Below are 20340 nucleotides of genomic sequence, written 5' to 3' on the forward strand. Positions count from 1 at the left end.
AAGTTTATAGAAATAAATGCTCACATCAAAATTGTAGAAAGGTTTCAAATAAACAATCTAATGCATCTCAAGGAATTTGAAAAGCAAGAATAAACCAGACTCAAAACTAGTAGAAGGCCGGGCGCGGTGGCTCAAGCCTGTAATCCCAGCACTTTGGGAGGCCGAGACGGGCGGATCACGAGGTCAGCAGATCGAGACCATCCTGGCTAACATGGTGAAACCCCGTCCCTACCAAAAAATACAAAAAACTAGCCGGGCGAGGTGGCGGGCGCCTGTAATCCCAGCTACTCGGGAGGCTGAGGCAGGAGAATGGCGTGAACCCGGGAGGCGGAGCTTGCAGTGAGCTGAGATCCGGCCACTGCACTCCAGCCTGGGCGACAGAGCGAGACTCCATCTCAAAAAAAAAAAAAAAAAAGAACTAGTAGAAAAAAAGAAATAATAAAGATGAAAGCAGAAATAAATAAAATTAAGACAAAAAAACCCAAAAAATCAACAAAACAAAAAGTTGGTTTTGTAAAAGATAAACCATATTGCCAAACCATTAGCTAGACTAACCAAGAAAAAAAAGACCCAAGTGAATAAAATCAGAAATGAAAAAGGAGACATTACTACTGACATCACAGCAATACAAAGAATCATTAGTGACTATTACAAACTATATGCCAACATAATAGAAAACCTAGCAGGAATGGATAAATTCCTAGATATGTACAACCTACCAAGATTGAAGCAAAAAGAAGTAGAAAACCTGAACAGACTAATCACAATTAACAAGACTTAATCTGTAATAAAATGTCTCTCATCAAAGAAAAGCCCAGGATCTGATGACTCCACTGCAGAATTCTACCAAATATTTAAAGAATATCTAAATATCAGTTCTTCTCAAACTCGTTTAGAAAATTGAAGAGGAAGGAATTCTTCCAAACTCATTCTATGAGGCCAGCATTATGCTAATACTAACACCAGACAAGAACACAACAACAACAGAAACGGAATTATAAGCCAGTATCCCTAATGAACATAAATGTAAGATTCTCAACAAAATGCTAGCAAACTGAATCCAGCAACACATTAAAAAGATCATTCACACAGAGAATAAAAGAAAGGCTGGGTGTGGTGGCCTTTACCTCTAATCCCAGCACTTTGGGGAGCCAAGACAGGAGAATCACTTGAGCCCAATAGTTTGAGACTAATCTGGGCAACATAATGAGACCCTGTCTCTATAAAAATAATAATAATAAGGAAATAAAAGATCATTCACCCTGATCAACTGGGATTTATCCCAATAATGCAAAGATGATTTAACATACAAATATCAATAACCATGATACATCCCATCAACAGAATAGACAAAAAATCATATGACCCTCTCAATAGATGCAGGAAAAGCATTTGATAAAATTCAATATTCCTTCATGATAAAAACTCTAACAAGTTAGGTTTAGAAGGAAAATACCTCAACACAAGAAAGGTCATACATAACAAAGGCAACATCGTACTAAATGGGGGAAAATTGAAATATTTTTTTCTAAGATCTGGAATGATAAAAAGATGCCCACTTTCACCACTTTTATTCCACATCCATTTATTCTAGATGTCCTAACCAGAGCAGTTAGGAAAGAGACAGAAATAAAGGGCATCCAACTGGAAAAGAGAAAGTCAAATTTTCCCTGTTGTAGATGACATGATCTTATATATAAAAAACCCTAAAAGCTCCACCAAAAAATTATTAAAACTGATCAACGAATTCAGTAAAGTTGCAGGATACAAAATCAACATATAAAAATCAGTAGGCCAGGTGCAGTGGCTCACGCCTGTAATTCCAGCACTTTGGGAGGCCGAGGCGGGCAGATCACGAGGTCAGGAGATCCAGACCATCCTGGCTAACACGGTGAAACCCCGTCTCTACTAAAAATACAAAAAATTAGCCGAACGTGGTGGTGGACGCCTGTAGTCCCAGCTACTCAGGAGGCTGAGGCAGGAGAATGGCGTGAACCCGGGAGGCGGAGCTTGCAGTGAGCTGAGATGGCGCCCCTGTGCTCCAACCTGGGTGACAGAGTGAGACTCCATAAAAAAAAAAAAAAAATCAGTAGCATTTCTATACACTAGCAATCAACCAGAAGAAAAAGAAATTTAAAAAGTAACCCCATTTACAGTAGCCACAAAAAAATACAATACATAGGAATAAATTTAACCAGGGAGGTGAAAGACGTCTACAAGGAAAACTGTAAAACGCTGATGAAAGAAATTGAAGAGGACACCAAAAAATGGAAGATATCTCATGTTCATGGATTGGAAAAATTAAAATTGTGAAAATGACCATACTACTGCTGTCGCCAGCTGCTGACGCGGGCAGGTCCCGTGTGGGGCTGCCAGTGCCGGTCGCTAGGGCGGTAGACATCACGCTGCTATTCCGGACCAGTGTCAAGACAGTGAAGAGGCAGAACAAGGCGCTGGGAGTGGCGGTGAGCGGCGGAGTCGATGGCAGCCGGGATAAGCTGTTCCGCCGCAGTCCCTGGCCCAAGGGCGACTTCTCCAGCCAGGCCCACGAAGTGATTTCTCACATTGGCAAACTGAGAGATTGTCTTCTGGAACACAGGAAAGATTATATTAATGCTTATAGCTATACCATGTCTGAACATGGGAGGATGACAGACACAGAACGAGACCAGATAGACCAGGATATCCAGATATCCATGAGGACCTGTTCAGAAACAATTCAACAACTACGAACAGAAGCTCACAAGGAGATACATTCCCAGCAGTGAAGGAGCACAGGACTGCTGTTTTGGATTTCATTGAAGACTACTTAAAAAAAAAACAGTGTGTAAACTTTACTTAGAACAAAGAGCCATCCGAGTTAAGAGTGGTGGATAAGAAAAGATTATCTAAGCTGAAACCAGAACCAAATGCAAAGACAAGAGAATCCACATCTGAGAAAGTTTCACAGAGTCCTTCAAAAGTCTCTGAAGAAAACCCTGCCACTGAAGAACATCCAGAAAAGATTTTGGCTGAAACACAACCTGAATTGGGAACCTGGGGAGATGGCAAAGGTGAAGATGAATTATCCCCAGAAGAAATACAAATGTTTGAACAGGAAAATCAGCGACGAATTGGTGAAACGAACAGCTTGTTTGATGAAGTGAGGTAGATCGAAGGGAGGGTGGTTGAGATTTCCAGACTTCAAGAGATATTCACAGAAAAGGTTTTGCCACAGGAAGCTGAGATTGATAGCATTCACCAGTTAGTTGTGGGGGCAACTGAAAATATCAAGGAAGGCAACAAAGACATAAGAGAGGCCATTAACAACAACGCTGGCTTCCACATGTGTATCCTCTTCTTCCCCATGATGTGTGCTCCTTCTCCTTTCTCTTCCTCGACTGGTACCACAGTTGCCTGGGCTGCGGGGGCCCAACACGAGAGTCCTCATGGGTGCTCACAGACTGCGTACTCTCATGTACCCCTGATGCTGGAGCATGGTATGACCAGATTTTACCGCAGAGCCATTTGAAGAGAACGGGGTTCAAACAGACAGACATATTCCCCAAAAAGGGATACCTAGGCCCATGGTGTTCAGCTGAAAAAGAAAACAGTGGGAAGTGGCCTATGTAGCCATCATAAGGCTAGACAAACTGAATGCCGGAGCTGGTAATTAGCTGTTCCTGAACTTGAGGCTGCCTTGGCAGTTGGGCTGCTCCAGTAGCAGAGGCACAGCAGGTCTCCAGAGCCCCCAGTTGTCTCAGGGTTCTAAGGAAGTCGCTGACCTTTCCCATCCCAGTAGCTTCAGGGAAGAACATAGTTAATCATGTCTCTCAACAAATGATTACTTCTTTGTTTCCTTGTGGCTTCTTGTCTGTCTGAGTCAACCAATACACAGACTCACCGGAACATAGAAAAGAAAATTCACATTTGCCTTGTTAATCTAATAAATACAATTACAGCCCCTTTAAAAAAAAAGAAAAAGAAAAAGAAAATGACCATACTACCAAAAGCAATCTACAGATTCAATACAATCTCGATCAAATACCAATAGCATTTTTCACATAAATAAACAAAAAATTCAAAAATTCGTATGGTATCACAAAACGCCATGGATAGCCAAAACAATCCTGAACAAAAAGAACAAATAGATATCACACTACCAGACTTTAAAATATACTACAAATCTCTAGTAACCAAAACAGCATGATACTGGCATAAAAACACATAGACCAATGGAACAGAATAGAGAACCCAGAAAGAAATCCGTATATTTACAGCCAACTGATTTTCAACAAAGGTGCCAAGAACATTCATTGGGAAAGGGAGAGTTTCTTCAACAAATATTGCTGGGGAAATCGGATGTTCATATGAAGGAAAATAAAACTAGACCCCTATCTCTCATCATATATAAAAATAAACTCAAAATGGGCCAGGCACTGTGGCTTATACCTGTAATCCCAGCACTTTGGGAGGCCAAGGCAGGTGGATCACCTGAGGTCAGGAGTTCCAGACTAGCCTGGCCAACATGGCAATACCCTGTCTCTACTAAAAATATAAAAATTAGCCAGGCATGGTGGTGCACGCCTGTAGTCCCAGCTACTTGGGAGGCTGAGGCAGGAAAATTGCTTGAATCCAGGAGGCAGAGGTTGCAGTGAGCCGAGATTGTGCCACTGCACTCCAGCCTAGGTGACAGAGCAAGATTCCGTCTCAAAAAAAAAAAAAACTTAAAATGGATCAAGGACTTAAATGTAAGACCCCCAGACTATGAAACTACTCATGAAAACATAAGGGAAACACTTCAGGACATTGGTCTAGGCAAATTTTTTATGGAAAAGACCTCAAAAGCACAAGCAACAAAACCAAAATTAGACAAGTGGGATTATTTCAAACTAAAAAGCTTCTGCACTGCAAAGGAAACAATCAATGCAGTGAAGAGACAACCTGCAGAAGGGGAGAAAATATTTTCAAACTATTCATCTGACAAGGGATTAATATTCAAAATATACAAGGAACTCAGACAAAGCAATAGCCAAAAAAAGAAAAAGAAAAATCAAATAATTCAAATGAAAAAAGGGTAAATGAGTTGAATAGACATCTCTCAAAAGAAAATAAAAATGATCAACAGGTATATGAAAAAATGCTTAACATCACTAGTCAGGGAAATACAAATCAAAACCACCATGAGGTATTATCTCACCCTAGCACAAAAAATAACAAATGCTGGCGAGGATGCAGACAAAGGGAAACTCTTATACATTGTTGGTGTGATGTAAATTAGTACAGCCATTACTGAAAACAGTATGAAGGTCCCTCAAAACACTGAAAACAAAACTACTGTATGATCTAGTAATCCCACTCAAAGTATATATCCAAAAAAAAAGGAAATAAGTATGTCAAAGAGATTTCTACATTCCCATGTTTATTGCTGCATTACTCACAATAGCTGAGATATGAGATCAGCCTAAGTGTCTATCAGCAGATGAATGGATAAAAAAATTTGGTCTATATACATAATGCAATAGTATTTAGCCACCAAAAAGAAAAAGTTCTGTCATTTGAAGCAACATAGATGAGGTTGGAGGGCATTATGTTAAATGAAATAAGTCAGGCACAAAAAGATAAATGTTACATGTTCTTACTCATATGTTGAAGCTAAAAAAGTTGAGCTTATTTAACGAGAAAGTAGAATAGTGATTACTAGAGACAGGGACGGTTAAGGGTAGAGGGGATATCCAAAGGTTGGTTAATGGATACAAAAGTACAGCTAGATATGAGGCGTAAGTTACAGCGTTCTGTAGCACTGCAGAGTGACTATAACAACAATTTGTTGTATATTTTCAAATAGCTGGAAGAGCAGATTTTGAATGTTCCCAACACAAAGAAGTGATAAATGTTTGAGGTGATGTATATGCTCATTATGCTGATTTGATTATTATATATTGTGTACATGTATTGAAATAACACTCTGTACCCCATAAATATGGACAATTATGCATCAATTAAAAATAATAAAGGCAAAATTACAGTTGGAAGTAATAAAACATTTATTTTAAAACAAAACAACAAAAAGCATTTTGGTGATACTTTTTGTCACAAAGTTACAGAAACCATGAAAATTAAGAGCCATAGTTATTTAAAAGTCTCATTGAAAAGCACACAAGAGTTTTTTAAAGAAACTGAAAACTGGACAAGTAGCTAGCATAAAACTCCTGTTGTTATTCCTTTGCTCCGGAACTCTAGAATAAAGAATCTCTAAGAAAGTCTTCCATCTTTCTTTGATTTCCATAACCTTGACACTTTTGAAGATTTTAAGTTGGTTGCAGTATGTCCTTCATTTTGATTTATCTACTGTTTCCCCATGGTTAAATTCAGGTTATTCATCTTTGTCAGAAATATATCACAGAAGCAATGCTGTGTTCTTCTCATTGTATCTGATCAGAAGTCCCATAGTAACAACGTTGACCAGTTGATTAAGATTATATCTGTCAGGCCCCTCCACTTTAAAGCTGTTTTTTCCCCTTTGTAATTAGTAAGTATTTCATGGGTGTCCATTGAAATCGTATAAACCATTCTTCCTTTTTGTCAACTTTTCATTTATTCATTTATAGCAGTATGTGTTCATGGTTTCCTTTTTTATTCAATGGGTTATAATCCAATACTATCACTATTTGTTTAGATACTCATATTGTCCCAGTTTTAGACAATGGGAGTTCTTTCACTCTGGCTCCTGTGTCCTCCCCTCCCCACACCCATGGTTTTTTTGGTGTGGGTTTTTTTTTTGTTTTTTTTTTTTTTTAGACCACGTCTCACTCTCTCACTCAGGCTGGAGTGCAGTGGCACAACTGTAGCTCACTGCAGCCTCCAACTCCTGGACTCAAGCGATCATCCTCCCACCACAGACTCCCGAGCAACCGGGACTATAGGTATGCGTCGCAAGCCTGGCTCATTTTTCTAATTTTTGGTATGGATGGGGTCTCTCTGTGTTGCCCATGCTGGTCACAAACTCCTGGCCTCAAGCAGCCCTCTCACCTCAGTCTCCCGAAGTGCTGGGATTACAGGCGTGAGTCACCATGCCCAACTCCAGCATTTCATTATGAAAACTGTCAAACACGGCAAAGCTGAAAGAATTTTACAGCGATACCTATATACCCACCACATAAATTAATCATTTTTATTTTATCTCACTTCATTAATATTTTACCTCACTTTTTAATCTGTCTATTCATCTCCCTGTCCCTCAATCCTTCCATCTCTCTTATTTTTAATGCATGTAGCACATTTTAAGTAAACTATAGAAGTCAATACTCTTCTCCCTAAATACCTCAGCATGTATATCATTAATTAGAGTTCGATATTTATTAACAGTTTTTTTCTTTCTTTTTGCACATAGGGAAAGAAGGAAGTTTTTTCCTCTTGAGACCAAATTTCCATAAAATGAGATGTACAAATTTTAAGTGCATATTTGCTGAGTTTTGACAAATACATGCCCTGTGCACCCCATACTCCTATCAAGATACAGAACAAATAGCACAGTGACACACCTGTAATCCCAGCTACTCGAGAGGCAGAGGTAGGAAGATCGCTTGAGCCCAGGAGTTCGAGATCAGCCTGGGTAACATCGCAAAACCCATCTCTTAAAAAAATAAAAAACCCATGTCTTAAAAAATAATAATTAAATAAAAGATATAGAACAAAACAAGTCCTCACGCCTCTTTCCCATTCAGTCGCCCACCCTGCAGTCTCCAAAGCAACCACTTTTCTATTTTCTACCATAGATTAGTTTGATCTCTTTAGTATTATCTGGAATTTCATAAAAATGAAATTATACAGTATGCACCTTTTTTTTACAGAGTTTAAACTCTATGTACTTTTTTGTGTACGCCTTCTTTCACTCAGTATAATTTTTACTTTTATTTTTTAACGTTTTCAGGGGGACAGAGTCTCACTCTGTTGCCCAGGCTGGAGTGTAGTGGTGTGTGATCATAACTCACTGCAGCCTTGAACTCCTGGGCACAAGCAATCCTCCCGCCTCAGCCTCCCAAGTAGCTGGGAGACTACAGGTGCACACCACCATGCCTGGCTAGTTTATCAACTTTTTGTAGAGACATCATGTTGCCCAGGCTGGGCACTAACTCCTGGCCTCAAGTGATCCTCCCCGCTCAGCCTCCCAAAGCTCTGGATTACAGTCATAAGCCACTGGGCCTGGTCAACTCAGCATAATTTTTCTTGAGAGTCTTAATATGTTGCTACACGTATCAGCAATTTGCTTCTTTTTATTGCCGAGGAGTATTCCATTGTATGAATATACCATGGTTTGTTTATCCATTTTCCAATGTATGGACACTTGGGCTGCAATGTATGGACACTTGCGCTGTTTCCAGTTCTCAGCTACTATAAATAAAGCTACTCTTCACAATCTTAAGTAAATCTTCTGGTGACTATGTTTTCATTTCTTATTAATAAATACTTAGGAGTGGAATATATATGTTTAGCTTTATAAAAAAACTGCCAATTTTCTGCATCCTTTTAACATGTATCCCTCATTCTTTGAGCATGTCCTTGCTTTCTGGCACAAAGAGATCTTCCAGGTTGGTCTTATATTTTCCCATCTTTCACCCTGGAATCGTCCATCTCCCCAAGCCAGCATCTGGGTTCTACACGTGCTCTTTACTCATGAGTCTCCTCTCTCAGATTTCTCAGTGGACAGATGTAGAAACTGTGTGTGTGTGTGTGTGTGTGTGTGTGTGTGTATGTGTGTATGGGTACGCATGCATGCACTCGTGCACACCTGTGCGTATACATGTATACATTTATATCTGCACGTACCTTTCTGTCTACTAATATTAAAAACCATGAGTTCACACTGGTAATTCCAAGTCCAATCCAACATAACAGGGTTCATTCTAGTTTTTTCTCATTCCCTTTTGTAGTTCCGTTTTCTCTGGCTGTGTTATCCTAAATATATTTATTTATTTGATCAGTCCCCCAATGAATCCATTAGTTGTATATGGAACTAATCTCCCATCACTGTTGCTGTCCTCTCTTCCACACCGATTTCCTTTTTACTACATTTAAGTTCTAACATCTTGCACTAATCGGCCCTTCCCACATGGCTATCCTCCTTACTCTGCTTATGTTCTGATAGCCCACAACAGATCACCCCCTCCAAGTAGATGTCCTTTACATAGTCCTTAGGCTCTGACACTCCATGCCAAGGCACATTTTCATGTGGATGCCCTTGTCAATCCACTCAGGCTCTGACTCCTTACGCTCAGCTGACCCCCAACCTATGTGGATGGCCCTTCCATGTAGACACCCTCCTCACCCTGTTTAGGTTCTGACTTCCCAGGCCAGGCCATCCCTTGATTTGGATGCCCTTCTCACCCTGCTCAAGATTAAACACCTCATGTTGGGCATCTGTCTCATATGGATACCCTGCTTGTACTGCTTGGAATCTGACACCCAAGTTAAATCACCTCTCTGTAAGGCCATCCTCTTTACCCACCTGGGCCAAAGATTGCTCTTCCACATAGACACCCTCCTCGCCCTGCTCAGGCTCTGACAACCCATGCCCAGCTAACCCTGCACAGATTTGGGCCCTGATATCCTGCTTGGTGCCACATTGACTTCACCTGACCAGGAACAGATGCTTACCTTGCTCTGCCCCACCTAATGACTTTAGGATCAAATTGTTCAAGGAGGCAAAAGAATGAAAGGGAAAAAAGAAGAAGAAATGGAAGATTAAGAATCCACAAGGTACTTTTAATCTAATTGAGGATTGTACTAGTTAAGATCCTTTTGGCTCAAGTAATAGAGAACCCAACCCAAAGTGTTTACACATAAGAGGAATTTATTGGTTCATACAATGAAAAAGTCCAGTACTAGTTTAGGACACAACTAGATTTGGGAGTCCAAATAATGACATTAGGACAGCTGTCTGGTTCTTTCTCTTTCTCTTGCTGTCTTCTGTTTTAGTTGCACTATCATACAGCCTCTACCTTTGTGGTAACCAGGTCCAGTTTCACATGCTCACAGTTTCATTCAAGTCCAGTGGAAATAAAAAAGAAAGTATCTTCTTCCTAATCATTCAATCAAAAAGTCTGGCATTCGTCTGTACTAAACCAACCACTCTCGTTAAAGGAATAGAATGTCATGACTGGCTTAAGCCTGAGGCACATGCTCCACATCTAGAACTGTGAATGGAACCCCATTCAAACACATGAGCAGAGATGGGAATGAAGTTGCTTCCCCAAAGCAAAGTTAGAGATACAATTACTCAGAGAAAGGTGACTGGATGCTAAGGAGCAAAAAAATCAATAAATGTTCAACTACAGAAATGAGAAGCTCACACATGATATGATGTCCACAAGTGCCAGGTAGTATTTGTTAATTGTCAAATAAATGGTGTAGAATAGATGCTATTGTCTTTCAAGAGAAGGATAAATCACAACAGAAGTCTTCTTGAGGGAGGAGGAACTTTGAACTATACTTTAAAGGGGAAGGGTACATACCCTGTGACTTATTAATTTATAACAACTGTCAAAGAATCTTGCACATATGCACCAGGAGACATTTACAAAATGCTCATAACACTGTTCATATGAGTAAAATATTGAGAATAACTTAAGCACCCACTGACAGTAGACTAAATCACTAATGATATACTCATATAGTAACATACACTGGTGAAAATGAATGAATCATAGCTACAGTAACAACATGGAAAGATATGTTGGAAAGATAAACAACATGGAAGATATGTAGCATAGTGTTGAATAAAAAAGTAAGTCCCAGAAAACTACACATAGTTTGGTAACCTTTTTCTAAAGTTTATAAACATGAAAAACTGGCTGAGCTCGGTGGGTACACCTGTAATCCCAGCACTTTGGGAGGCTGAGGGGGCAGATCATCTGAGGTCAGGAGTTTGAGACCAGTCTGGTCAATATGGTCACCTCTACTGAAAATATAAAAATTAGCCAGGCATGGTGGTGCACAGCTGTAACCCCAGCTACTTAGGAGGCTGAGGCAGGAGAATCGCTTGAATCTGGGAGGTGCGGGTTGCAGTGAGCCAAGATTGTGCCACTACACTCCCGCCTGGGTAACAGAACTAGACTCCGTCTCAAATAAATAAATAAATTTTAAAAATGCAACCACATATTGTTTAGAAGTGTGTGTGTGCATGTGCGTGTGTGTGTGTGTGCGTGTCAAACACATATATTGTTATGTAACTATAATAACACTGGGAAAATTAAAAGAAAGCTAAAGATAAAGCCAAATTCAGGATATCAGTGGGAGGTGTGGGGAGGCAGGGAATGGAATAGGGCCGATCACAGAACAATATATGTTACTGGTAATGTTCAGATTTGGTAGTAGGTTCATGATTATACAATTACAAAAATAGAGAAGAGATGTGAATACATAAGTGTGCAAGACATGGTCAGGAACCATGAGTAGAATGGAGATACTGCAGCAAATAATTCCTATATGGTATTAGGGGCAGATGTGATTGGAAATAGACTGGATCCAAATATGGTAGGACTTTGAACCAGGGAATTGCGTAATGCAAGTTGTGTTTTAATTTAATTTTACAAACATATATTGGGCATTTACTATTGTTAAGTCAATTACAAAGTGATAAAAGCTGGCTTTGGGGTTATGAAAGTAAGAAAGGAGAGGAGTGGCCACACTGCCAAAGAGTAACAGGATAGAATTAAGTGGCTTATTGGATATGGAAGGCAAAGGTAGGGAAGGAGTCAAAGCAAACCTTGAGGTTTCACCAGGCTAGGTGGCAAAATCAAAACAAAACAAAACAAAAACAAAGAAGTTGACACATGAGTCATATTGAGTTCAGCATAGAAATTCATTGTAAAATATTCCATTGGGCTCAGAGATACGTATCTTTGATAAACTTGGTTTTCCAGGAGAGCAGTCGTCCAGGGCAGTTCATCGTAAGAGGAGAATGAAAATTCCCCCCACTGATGAGTGAACTTTTGGTTAGTTCTTGGTTTTGTGTTTGTGTCTTTTAGCTAAACTACACATCCAATTTCCAAAGCCACACCCTGGTCACGAAGTGAGATTGTCTTCAAAACAATTTCAGAATTACATAGAATTGGTTGTATCTGAACTCAGGGGCAATGAAGACCAAGTTCTGGAAAGTGTTGTGGAATTTCTGATGAATGCTTTAGAGAGAAGCCACATTGAGAGTCTGAGGAATTGTGCCAGGTGGAAGTGGCTGCACCAAATCCAACGTGCTGCAGAGACAAGTGGAGTGTCCCTAGAGCCGGTGTATAGTGAGGCCTTTAAGGCCCTCACGCAGGTACGTTTTCTAAAGTGGTATGTGAGAGGAAACATCTCCTCACAGTAGGCGATGTTCAATATCCACAAAAGAGGAGCATCCTGAATTCTCTTGAAAAATCACTGGGTGCTGCTATAGATATTTTATTCATTCCAGTCCATTACAAATGGTCTGAAGCCTAGGAGACGCGCAACTGGAGTGACTGCTGGTTGACAAGATAGAAGCAGAGTAGAAAGGTAGAAAAGACAGATGTAGAAAAGATGTCTTGGGATTTCTAATTTCATTTCTGCTCAGAGTCAAATAAGCCTAGAATGGACAACAGACAGATTATGTAAAATATCAGTAAGGAGCTGTACAAGCAGTTCAAGCTACATTTCCCTTGCATGGTATTTTGGGAGTCAGTTTTAAAAGGAACTATTTAAATCATAAACTCATTATCGAGTCTGACACCACACAGTATTTCACAGCATTTCCCAGAAGCAAGCTGAGACTACTGCAGAATCCTGTCACTTAGAACACATGGCCCTGAGGGGCCACTGCCTACAGCCTTGCCACCTCCTCAGAGACGCCCAGGTTGCTGCTGTTCACAGGCAGAAACAGCACGGCTGCCTTCTACATATATCATAGATTCCACTGATCCAGGGAACCTGTGCCAGTCATCTCAGCTAAGTAGTGACACTTGCTCAATGGAATCATCTCCTGAATGGCTGAATTTTCCAGTGTAATTGGAAATGGGGCACCAGGACCAGACAACCATTCAAGAAAAAGAGGCATTGTTCTAGCTTGCTTCAGAGATCTGTGGTATCCTGAGAGAAATCTCACTACACATTTGTTAATGACTCCGTGATCTTGTATGTGGAAAGAAGGAATAAAGGCAAAAGAAAAGGGCATGGAAAGCAAACCCAAATATGTAGAAAGAGGAGAAAAATATCAAGGAAAGTGTCTCACATGTCCCCAATTTATGGATATGTTTAATGTATGTATTGACACATAATATTGTTAATAACATAATAATAATATTTTAGGTACAGAGAATTTGTAGTTGCAGAAGTAGTAGTTGCAGAAAGTCTGCAATCTTGGGCCCAAAAAAAATCCTTCCTGAAATTACATAGCTTAAATATACAAAGTGTGTTAAGAGTTCCTTGAGAACATTTTTTTTCACATTCACATCACAGTTGATGGTCAAGAAATACGAGTGAAGTGAAGGCATATTCTTGGCCCAGCTCTCTAAAATCAACGCTTTTAATAGAAACACAGACAATTTGACTATAGGTCAAAGGAATCCAAGTTTTAAACTTCTAAATTTGAGTAGACCTGAAAGTTCTTTGGTTTTGTTTTTCTTTTCTGGTAAACCAGTCCAGTTGGCATAGAGGAAACCCATTATACTCACTAAAACTCTGATTTAGGGTATAGCTATGGTGTCAACTTTTTCCTCACTGCCCATGAATAGTAATATATGCATTCTCTATTCAGGAAAATGAAACTGCTGGGGCCAGATGCATGAATTAACCAGTGAGGGGGACATGATTAGGGGAGTTCTTTGGCTGTTGGCAAACACATGGTCGGAAATGTTTTGCCGTAGGATGCTGAAGCCCATGGAAATAAAAAGATCAGTGCTCACATTTCCCTCTTAGAAGAAAACCTACTATTGCCTGAGAAAGGGAATGTTCTATTGAGGAATGTGGCTTGCACCTTAGATGATGCTCTATTTGTACTGAACAGAGTGCTCTACAGGGACATGAAAGGAATCAGGTAAGAACGTCTTGAAGAGGTTGGTTTTACCCTCCTAAAAAAATAATTCCCTTTCTGAGTAAACTGGCATCAAGATCCCAGCTGGCTGCTCAAAAGAGAAGTGGCTCAAGTCACCAGTGCTTCTGGAGTAGAAGCTGATGGCTTCCAGTCCTGGATGATTTCACCTATTTCTAGAGCTCGCTCTTTGGCAACGATTCGCCACACAGGGACTCTACTTCACAATATCAGCTCAATTATTTCTGCCTGCTCCATAAGTTATGTCTCCGGAGTTCTGTTTATATTTGTTTTCTATGTCCACATCTAAGTTTTTGTTTTTTTTTTTTTAAGTCTTTCTCAAGTCAGACCTCCAAACTGGTCATCTTATCGAGTCCACTGCTCGGTCATATAATGCCACAGATTGTGAATAGAGAATCGCTCTAGCTTCCTCCACGGTTTAATCTAAGTCTCTCCCTGTGCCTTTCTCCCATCCTCGTACTCTTTTTCCTCAGCTTTACAGTAGTGGATGAAGGGAAGCCGATCCATGTTCCCCAAGTTCAGTACCACGGGAACGTCTTCTTCTGGGACCAGTCCCGTAATAAGAATGATTGTAATGGGTCATTCCTGGCTCTGCCTCTTCAAGATGCATATATGAGGATCTTTGGGGTCTTGGCTGTTGACACCCTTAGAGATCCCCATGAAATAAACATCTTTCTGCCTCATGAGATCAGATTCTATCAGGTAAGTCATAGAAGTCTTCAAGAGCAATGGTAGGATGGCCTCTCCTTCTAATACTTTTTAAAGAGTGAAACCTGAAATCCGATGAGAGTAAAGCTGTGTATACAGATAACATCATCATACTTGCTCCTGTTCCCTGAATGTATGTTTCAGTCTTTTGAGAAATTCCCCATTACTTATGGGAGGACTTTCAGCCTCAGTTGCATATCCATGCCTCAGCCTCATGTGTCCCATAGCATTTATCACAGGAATAGAATTTTATGCTATAGAACAGAAATCCAACCATTAGACCACTAAGACCCACAAAGCGGGAATGAACTTTTAGAAGGGACAGATTTGTGTTTTACTAACAGTGATATCCATCTAGAAATCTTTTGTACTTTCTACAAATGGTACTAACTCTGATATGCATCCCCATAGGTCTTGATTTCAGTGTTATAATTTTTGAGGATGAAAAATAAAGAAAAAGGCCTAAATGTTTCTTGAGTATTCATGTTTTTAAATTGGATCACAAAATGATAGGCACTTTTAAGGTCATGAAATAGCTAGACCATTTCTACAAGCATTTTTATTTAATTTGTGGATAGAACTTGCAGTAAAGGAAGATCGAAAGCCTTTATGGAGACAATGAACTGTGGACTATAGCAGCGAGTTAGGAACTTGAACTTGCTATGCCCTTATCATTTGTTGCCCTGTAAGCCTTTGGCTCTTTATGTTTATTTACCATTATTTTTCACTTTCTCTTCCCATTTATTGGGTGGATAGTTGAGGAAAGTGGTAGAACCTCTTTCTCTGGACATATTTTTAATAATAAAATTCATTCTCATCTGACATGGAATTATGTGACGATATTGAAATGGAGGACTATGAAGTTATCAGTAGGTGAAGTATATATAGTCTTGTGAGAGAGGTAAAGGCTTCTGGGTTACCCTTAGATGCCTTGAGTCCTAAGATAAAAGGCATATAATTTTGAAGAGTTTGTGATTCCTAGAGTTTCTTGACAACAAGCCCACATATGGGTTCTAAGGATTTCCCATCCCTTCTCTGTGGAACAGGGTCTTCTTATGCCTGTAAGAGGACTATGTAATGTAGCACGCTGTGGGTCTTGGAACCAAACATGTCTTATACTGTTGATCTGATGATAGTGGCCATGTCTGCACAGATGCAGGCATTAACATTGGCATCCGATCAAGGCAGCTCCTACCCACCTGCCTAAGACTGGCGTTCGTTCTTGGCTTTTTAACATTTTTTTTCTCATTTCAAAGTTTATCTTGTTCCTTTGATGCTATTCTCTACTAGCACATATCACGAATTTCACTGGATGACTATCAAAAGCATAAAAAGTTATGCGGGTCTCTCTCTTTACACCTCTGACTCTTTTTTTGTGAAACTTGCTCTGTTTCGCAGGTTGGAGTGCAGTCGTGCGATCTCAGCTCCTGAGTTCAAGCAATTCTCCTGCCTCAGCCTCCCAAGTAGCTGAGATTATGGGCGCCCACCACCATGCCCAGCTAATATTTGCATTTTTAGTAGAGACAGGGTTTCACCATGTTGGCCAGGCTGGTCTCAAACTCCTAACCAAGTGATGCACCCTGCCTTGGCCTCCCAAAGTGCTGAGATTACAGGCAAGAGCCACGGTACCTGGCCTATGCCTTTGATTTCTTGATGATCCTTTTTTTATAGTAGAACATGGAACATTGCCCTTTGAGGACTGCTGAATAATTTGCAGGAAGTATATTATCAAGAAGTAATTAAATTACTGGTAAAGGTAATCCGATTACTATATTACTAATTATTTTTTCTATTTTAAAAAGAGTAGGCTATTTGAATTTTCTGTCTCTACAGGGTGTTGCCAATGTCTTTAGCGCTGCCTATCACTACGTCCACAGCCGGGAGCACATTCTGCATATTGTGATCACTGGCATTGGCTGGCTCTATGACGTCACATCCAACATCACTTCCATCACTATGTACTTTGTAGAGCCTAGCCCAGCCCAGGTAGGCAAGGCTCAGTAGTGGTAGATCTCTCCAAGGTAGCCGAGTGTCTAGATGTTATTTCTTGCTAATATTTGAAAACCATGTTAATTAGCTATTAGTCTAACTGAAGACAAATTTCCCAATACAAGACCCTTGATTGTGAGTGACAGGAATCCACCTCAAATTGCCTTAGCCAAAAGGGAGAATTAACTGACTCATGTGACCAAAATGAAGACAGGGCGGGAGTCAAGCTATCTTTCAGGATGGCCAGATCCAGGGATTTGAAACCATCAGTCCTCTCTTGTGTTCATCTGTCCACCTCTCATGTTTGTTTCCCTCTGTACATTGGTTTTGTTCTTCCAGCTAAAGATTGGCTTCTTCCACAGAGCAAGTCAGATGCTTACTAAAAGCATCCAGTAAAAAGTTCCAGTTTGGAAAACCCAAGAAAGAAGACAGAGTCTCACTCTTGTTGCCCAGGATGGAGTGCAATAGCGCAATCTCAGCTTACCTCAACCTCTGCCTCCCGGGTTCAAGTGATTCTCCTGCCTCAGCCTCCCAAGTAGCTGGAATTACAGGCATGCGCCACCACGCCCAGTTAATTTTGTATTTTTAGTAGAGATGGCGTTTATCCATGTTGGTCAGGCTAGTCTTGAACTCCCAACCTCAGATGATCCAGCCACTTTGGCCTCCCAAAGTGCTAGGATTACAGGTGTGAGCCACTGTGCCAGGCCAGAAAACTCTTTTTGACTTATACTGAGATATGTACCCCTGGCCAGAGTGTGGACTTTACAGTAATGGGCACCATTCACCAGAATCATATGGGTGGAGTAGGAAGGGACTAGGAGCTGCTGTTTTGGAAGGACTCAGTTATATGACACCAATTTTTTTAAGCCCTCCTATCCATAATGTCATAAATTCTTGCTGACTATTTGCTTTGCTTCTTTATACTTTGTGTTAGGATTTTGCATATGATGAGAGTGGATGGAAAGGTTTTTCCTTTCAGAAAGGCTGAATGACTCTGGGAGGTGCTTGGTCAGGTGGTAGTGTCACCTGGTTGTCTCCCAGGCCCTTGGCTGGCCCACGGCAGGCATGTCCGCACTTCCCTCCGGGCTGCTTCTTTCCTTTTTCCCACCAGGTCCCTACTTCCCTCCCTCAGTGGCTGGCTCAATCTGATGAGGCCTTGGTCAATGAGGGCAGAATCATGGACTCTCTTGTGGGGTGGCCAGGCCATGGAGGCAGAGAATGCCTTGTAACTGGCACAGCTATTGAGGGTGTGGTTGGGAGCCTTCAAGGGCACTTAGGGCTGGGGCAGAGCACCCTGTTTGAAGGGCCCCAGCTATAGTGGCCCTTCAAAGCACATGGGGCCCCAGGGAAGATTCAGAAGAATACTGTCAGGGCCTTAAGAGAAACAACACATAGGGCACCATGGAAAAGGCCAAAATAGCCCAAAGCAGTCAGCAAGAAGCATGACTTCAGCGGCTGTAGGTTCAGAATCAAGAGTCCACAGACAAAGCCACCAGGGTCACATCCCATCTGACCCGGACTGTCTTATGGTGGTGAAGAAGATCCTGCCAAAAGTCGGGGGAGAGAAGGGCCACCCAGCAGCGGGTTGTGAGTGAGATCATGGTGGGACAGAGACCAGAACAGCCTGGCTAAGCTCTTTTCAAGCACTCAACGATCATAACTTCCTCAGCCTCCCTCTTCCCCTTCTGCAGCCCCTCCAGATTCACATTTCTCTCTCTTTTCCAGCCTGCTCTGTGTCTCAAAAAATAAACCAGTATCCATGGGCTCTTTGGCCCTTTGGCTTCTGCTTGAGTTTGTCCAATGACAGCTGCCAACGGGACACTGGAGGGCAGAAGCAGAGTGCAACTGGGGCATTGGTGCTTCTGTCTCCCTCTCTGCCAGGTTGCTGTGGGTTAGCTGTGTTTCTCTCCTAAAGGCCATTTCACCTTTCATCAGGCAGTCCCGTCCACACAGCTGTCCTTTGTCGGTTCTGGTCATTGCTTCCCCCGCCCCCACCCCATTTCCCCGCCTCTTCAGGCTAAGAATGGTAACAGCTCTTCCTTATTACCAGGTCGGGATTCTAAACACTGCCTTCATAAATAGTTCCTTTATTAAACTCCCTTTAAATTACCCAGCTGGGGCAATCTGCTTCCTTGTGACACCCTAATACAAATTATAAAGTAAATTCTGAGATACTCCCCCTCACCTCAAGCCCATGTTCCTGTAAGGTACAGAGTCATAGAGGAAAAAAATTACTGCTCTGTTAACAGTAACCATAGATGAGTAAAAACAGATTCAAATTCTCTTAGGTATGAAATTCAGGGTATTTTACTTTATCACGCCAAAGCACCTCTGTCTATTTCTTTGGAGTACCGAACTTATTAAATAGGTAACTGCGGCAGGCAGACTAATGCCTTCCCGTAAGATGTCCATGTCCAAATTCCTGGAAACTGTGAGTATGTCACTTTACATGGCAAAAAGGATTTTGCAGATGTGATTAAGATTAAGGAATTTGAGATGGGGAGATTATCTTGGATTATCCAGGTGAGCCCTGGATCATATGAGCCCTTAAAAACAGAGAACCCTTTCTGGTTATGATCCATGAGAGACAGGAGGATGGAGGAAGAGTCAGAAAGATGGTGATTTAACACCCCACTGCCGATCCCGAGATACACAGGGCTGTGGACAAAGACCCAGGGCACTAAGGGCAGCCCCCAGCTGACAGCCAGCAAAGAAATCAGTATTTTATTAGTATTTATGTCAGTCTTTTATTTCCCTGGGGTCTCAAGAGAGACAAGTAGCTAACACAGGTGCCTGGTTTGCTATGGTAAGTCATGGCAATGTAGGCTTTTGGAAAAATTTGAAAGTCAGACTGGCCGGTGATTTCCCCTTTCTACCTCATCACATTCCTTTTCTAAGGCAGTAAACAGACTTTCTGCTTGAATGAGAGGGAAGAGGAGGGGAGAGACTCTCAGGAGGAGAAAAATGTAATACTACAATTAATGTTTTACATCGCACATTTCGTAATAGGAAGCAAATTTTCTTTTACCTCAGGGATTTCAAAAATGTTGTTACTCTGGAACATTTTCCTCACTTCATCCCATCACCCTTAGGCCCTATATGAAACAAACTATAATTTATGTCAAGTGATATAAATAGTTCTTATGAAGTAGAAGGCCGTGATTTTCTCCCACAAGAAGATCATTTTTTAAAGATATAATTTCTTCCAACAATTATTTATAAATTTAACAAAATTTCAAGAAAAATCTCAACATGATTTTTTAAAAACTTGACAAATGATTTTAATTTTCACGGGATAGCTAAGAATATGAGGGTTGAGAGAACATTTACAATCTTGGTCTGGAGAAGGATTGCTACTTACACCAAAGGTTGGAACAATTAAGGGAAGGTTGATACATTGACTAGATAAAAATGTAAAACTTTCTTGCACCAGAGTTATAAAGAAAATTAAATTGCATGTGACAAACTGGGGGAAATTACCATTTACCTGGCAAAGGGTTAACACGATTATATACAAATCAATGAGATTTTTTTTTTTTTGAGGCAGAGTCTCGCTCTGTCGCCCGGGCTGGAGTACTGTGGCCGGATCTCAGCTCACT

The 20340-nt window shown here is 40.9% G+C and overlaps 1 protein-coding gene and 1 pseudogene across 1 annotated transcript in view; both read left to right on the plus strand.

The window, feature by feature from the left end:
• The window catches only part of EFCAB5 (EF-hand calcium binding domain 5), a 175739-nt gene that overhangs the window by 129405 nt on the left and 25994 nt on the right, over positions 1-20340 (plus strand). The window contains exons 16-19 of the mRNA XM_011940850.1: positions 12009-12298; positions 13860-14029; positions 14518-14746; positions 16586-16738. Coding sequence (XP_011796240.1) covers positions 12009-12298; positions 13860-14029; positions 14518-14746; positions 16586-16738 — 842 coding nt within the window. The remainder of the gene's footprint in view (positions 1-12008; positions 12299-13859; positions 14030-14517; positions 14747-16585; positions 16739-20340) is intronic.
• Positions 2316-3612, plus strand: LOC105510879 (annotated as a pseudogene).

Source organism: Colobus angolensis, unplaced genomic scaffold (assembly GCF_000951035.1).
Source record: "Colobus angolensis palliatus isolate OR3802 unplaced genomic scaffold, Cang.pa_1.0 Scaffold193, whole genome shotgun sequence".
NCBI lineage: Eukaryota > Metazoa > Chordata > Mammalia > Primates > Cercopithecidae > Colobus > Colobus angolensis.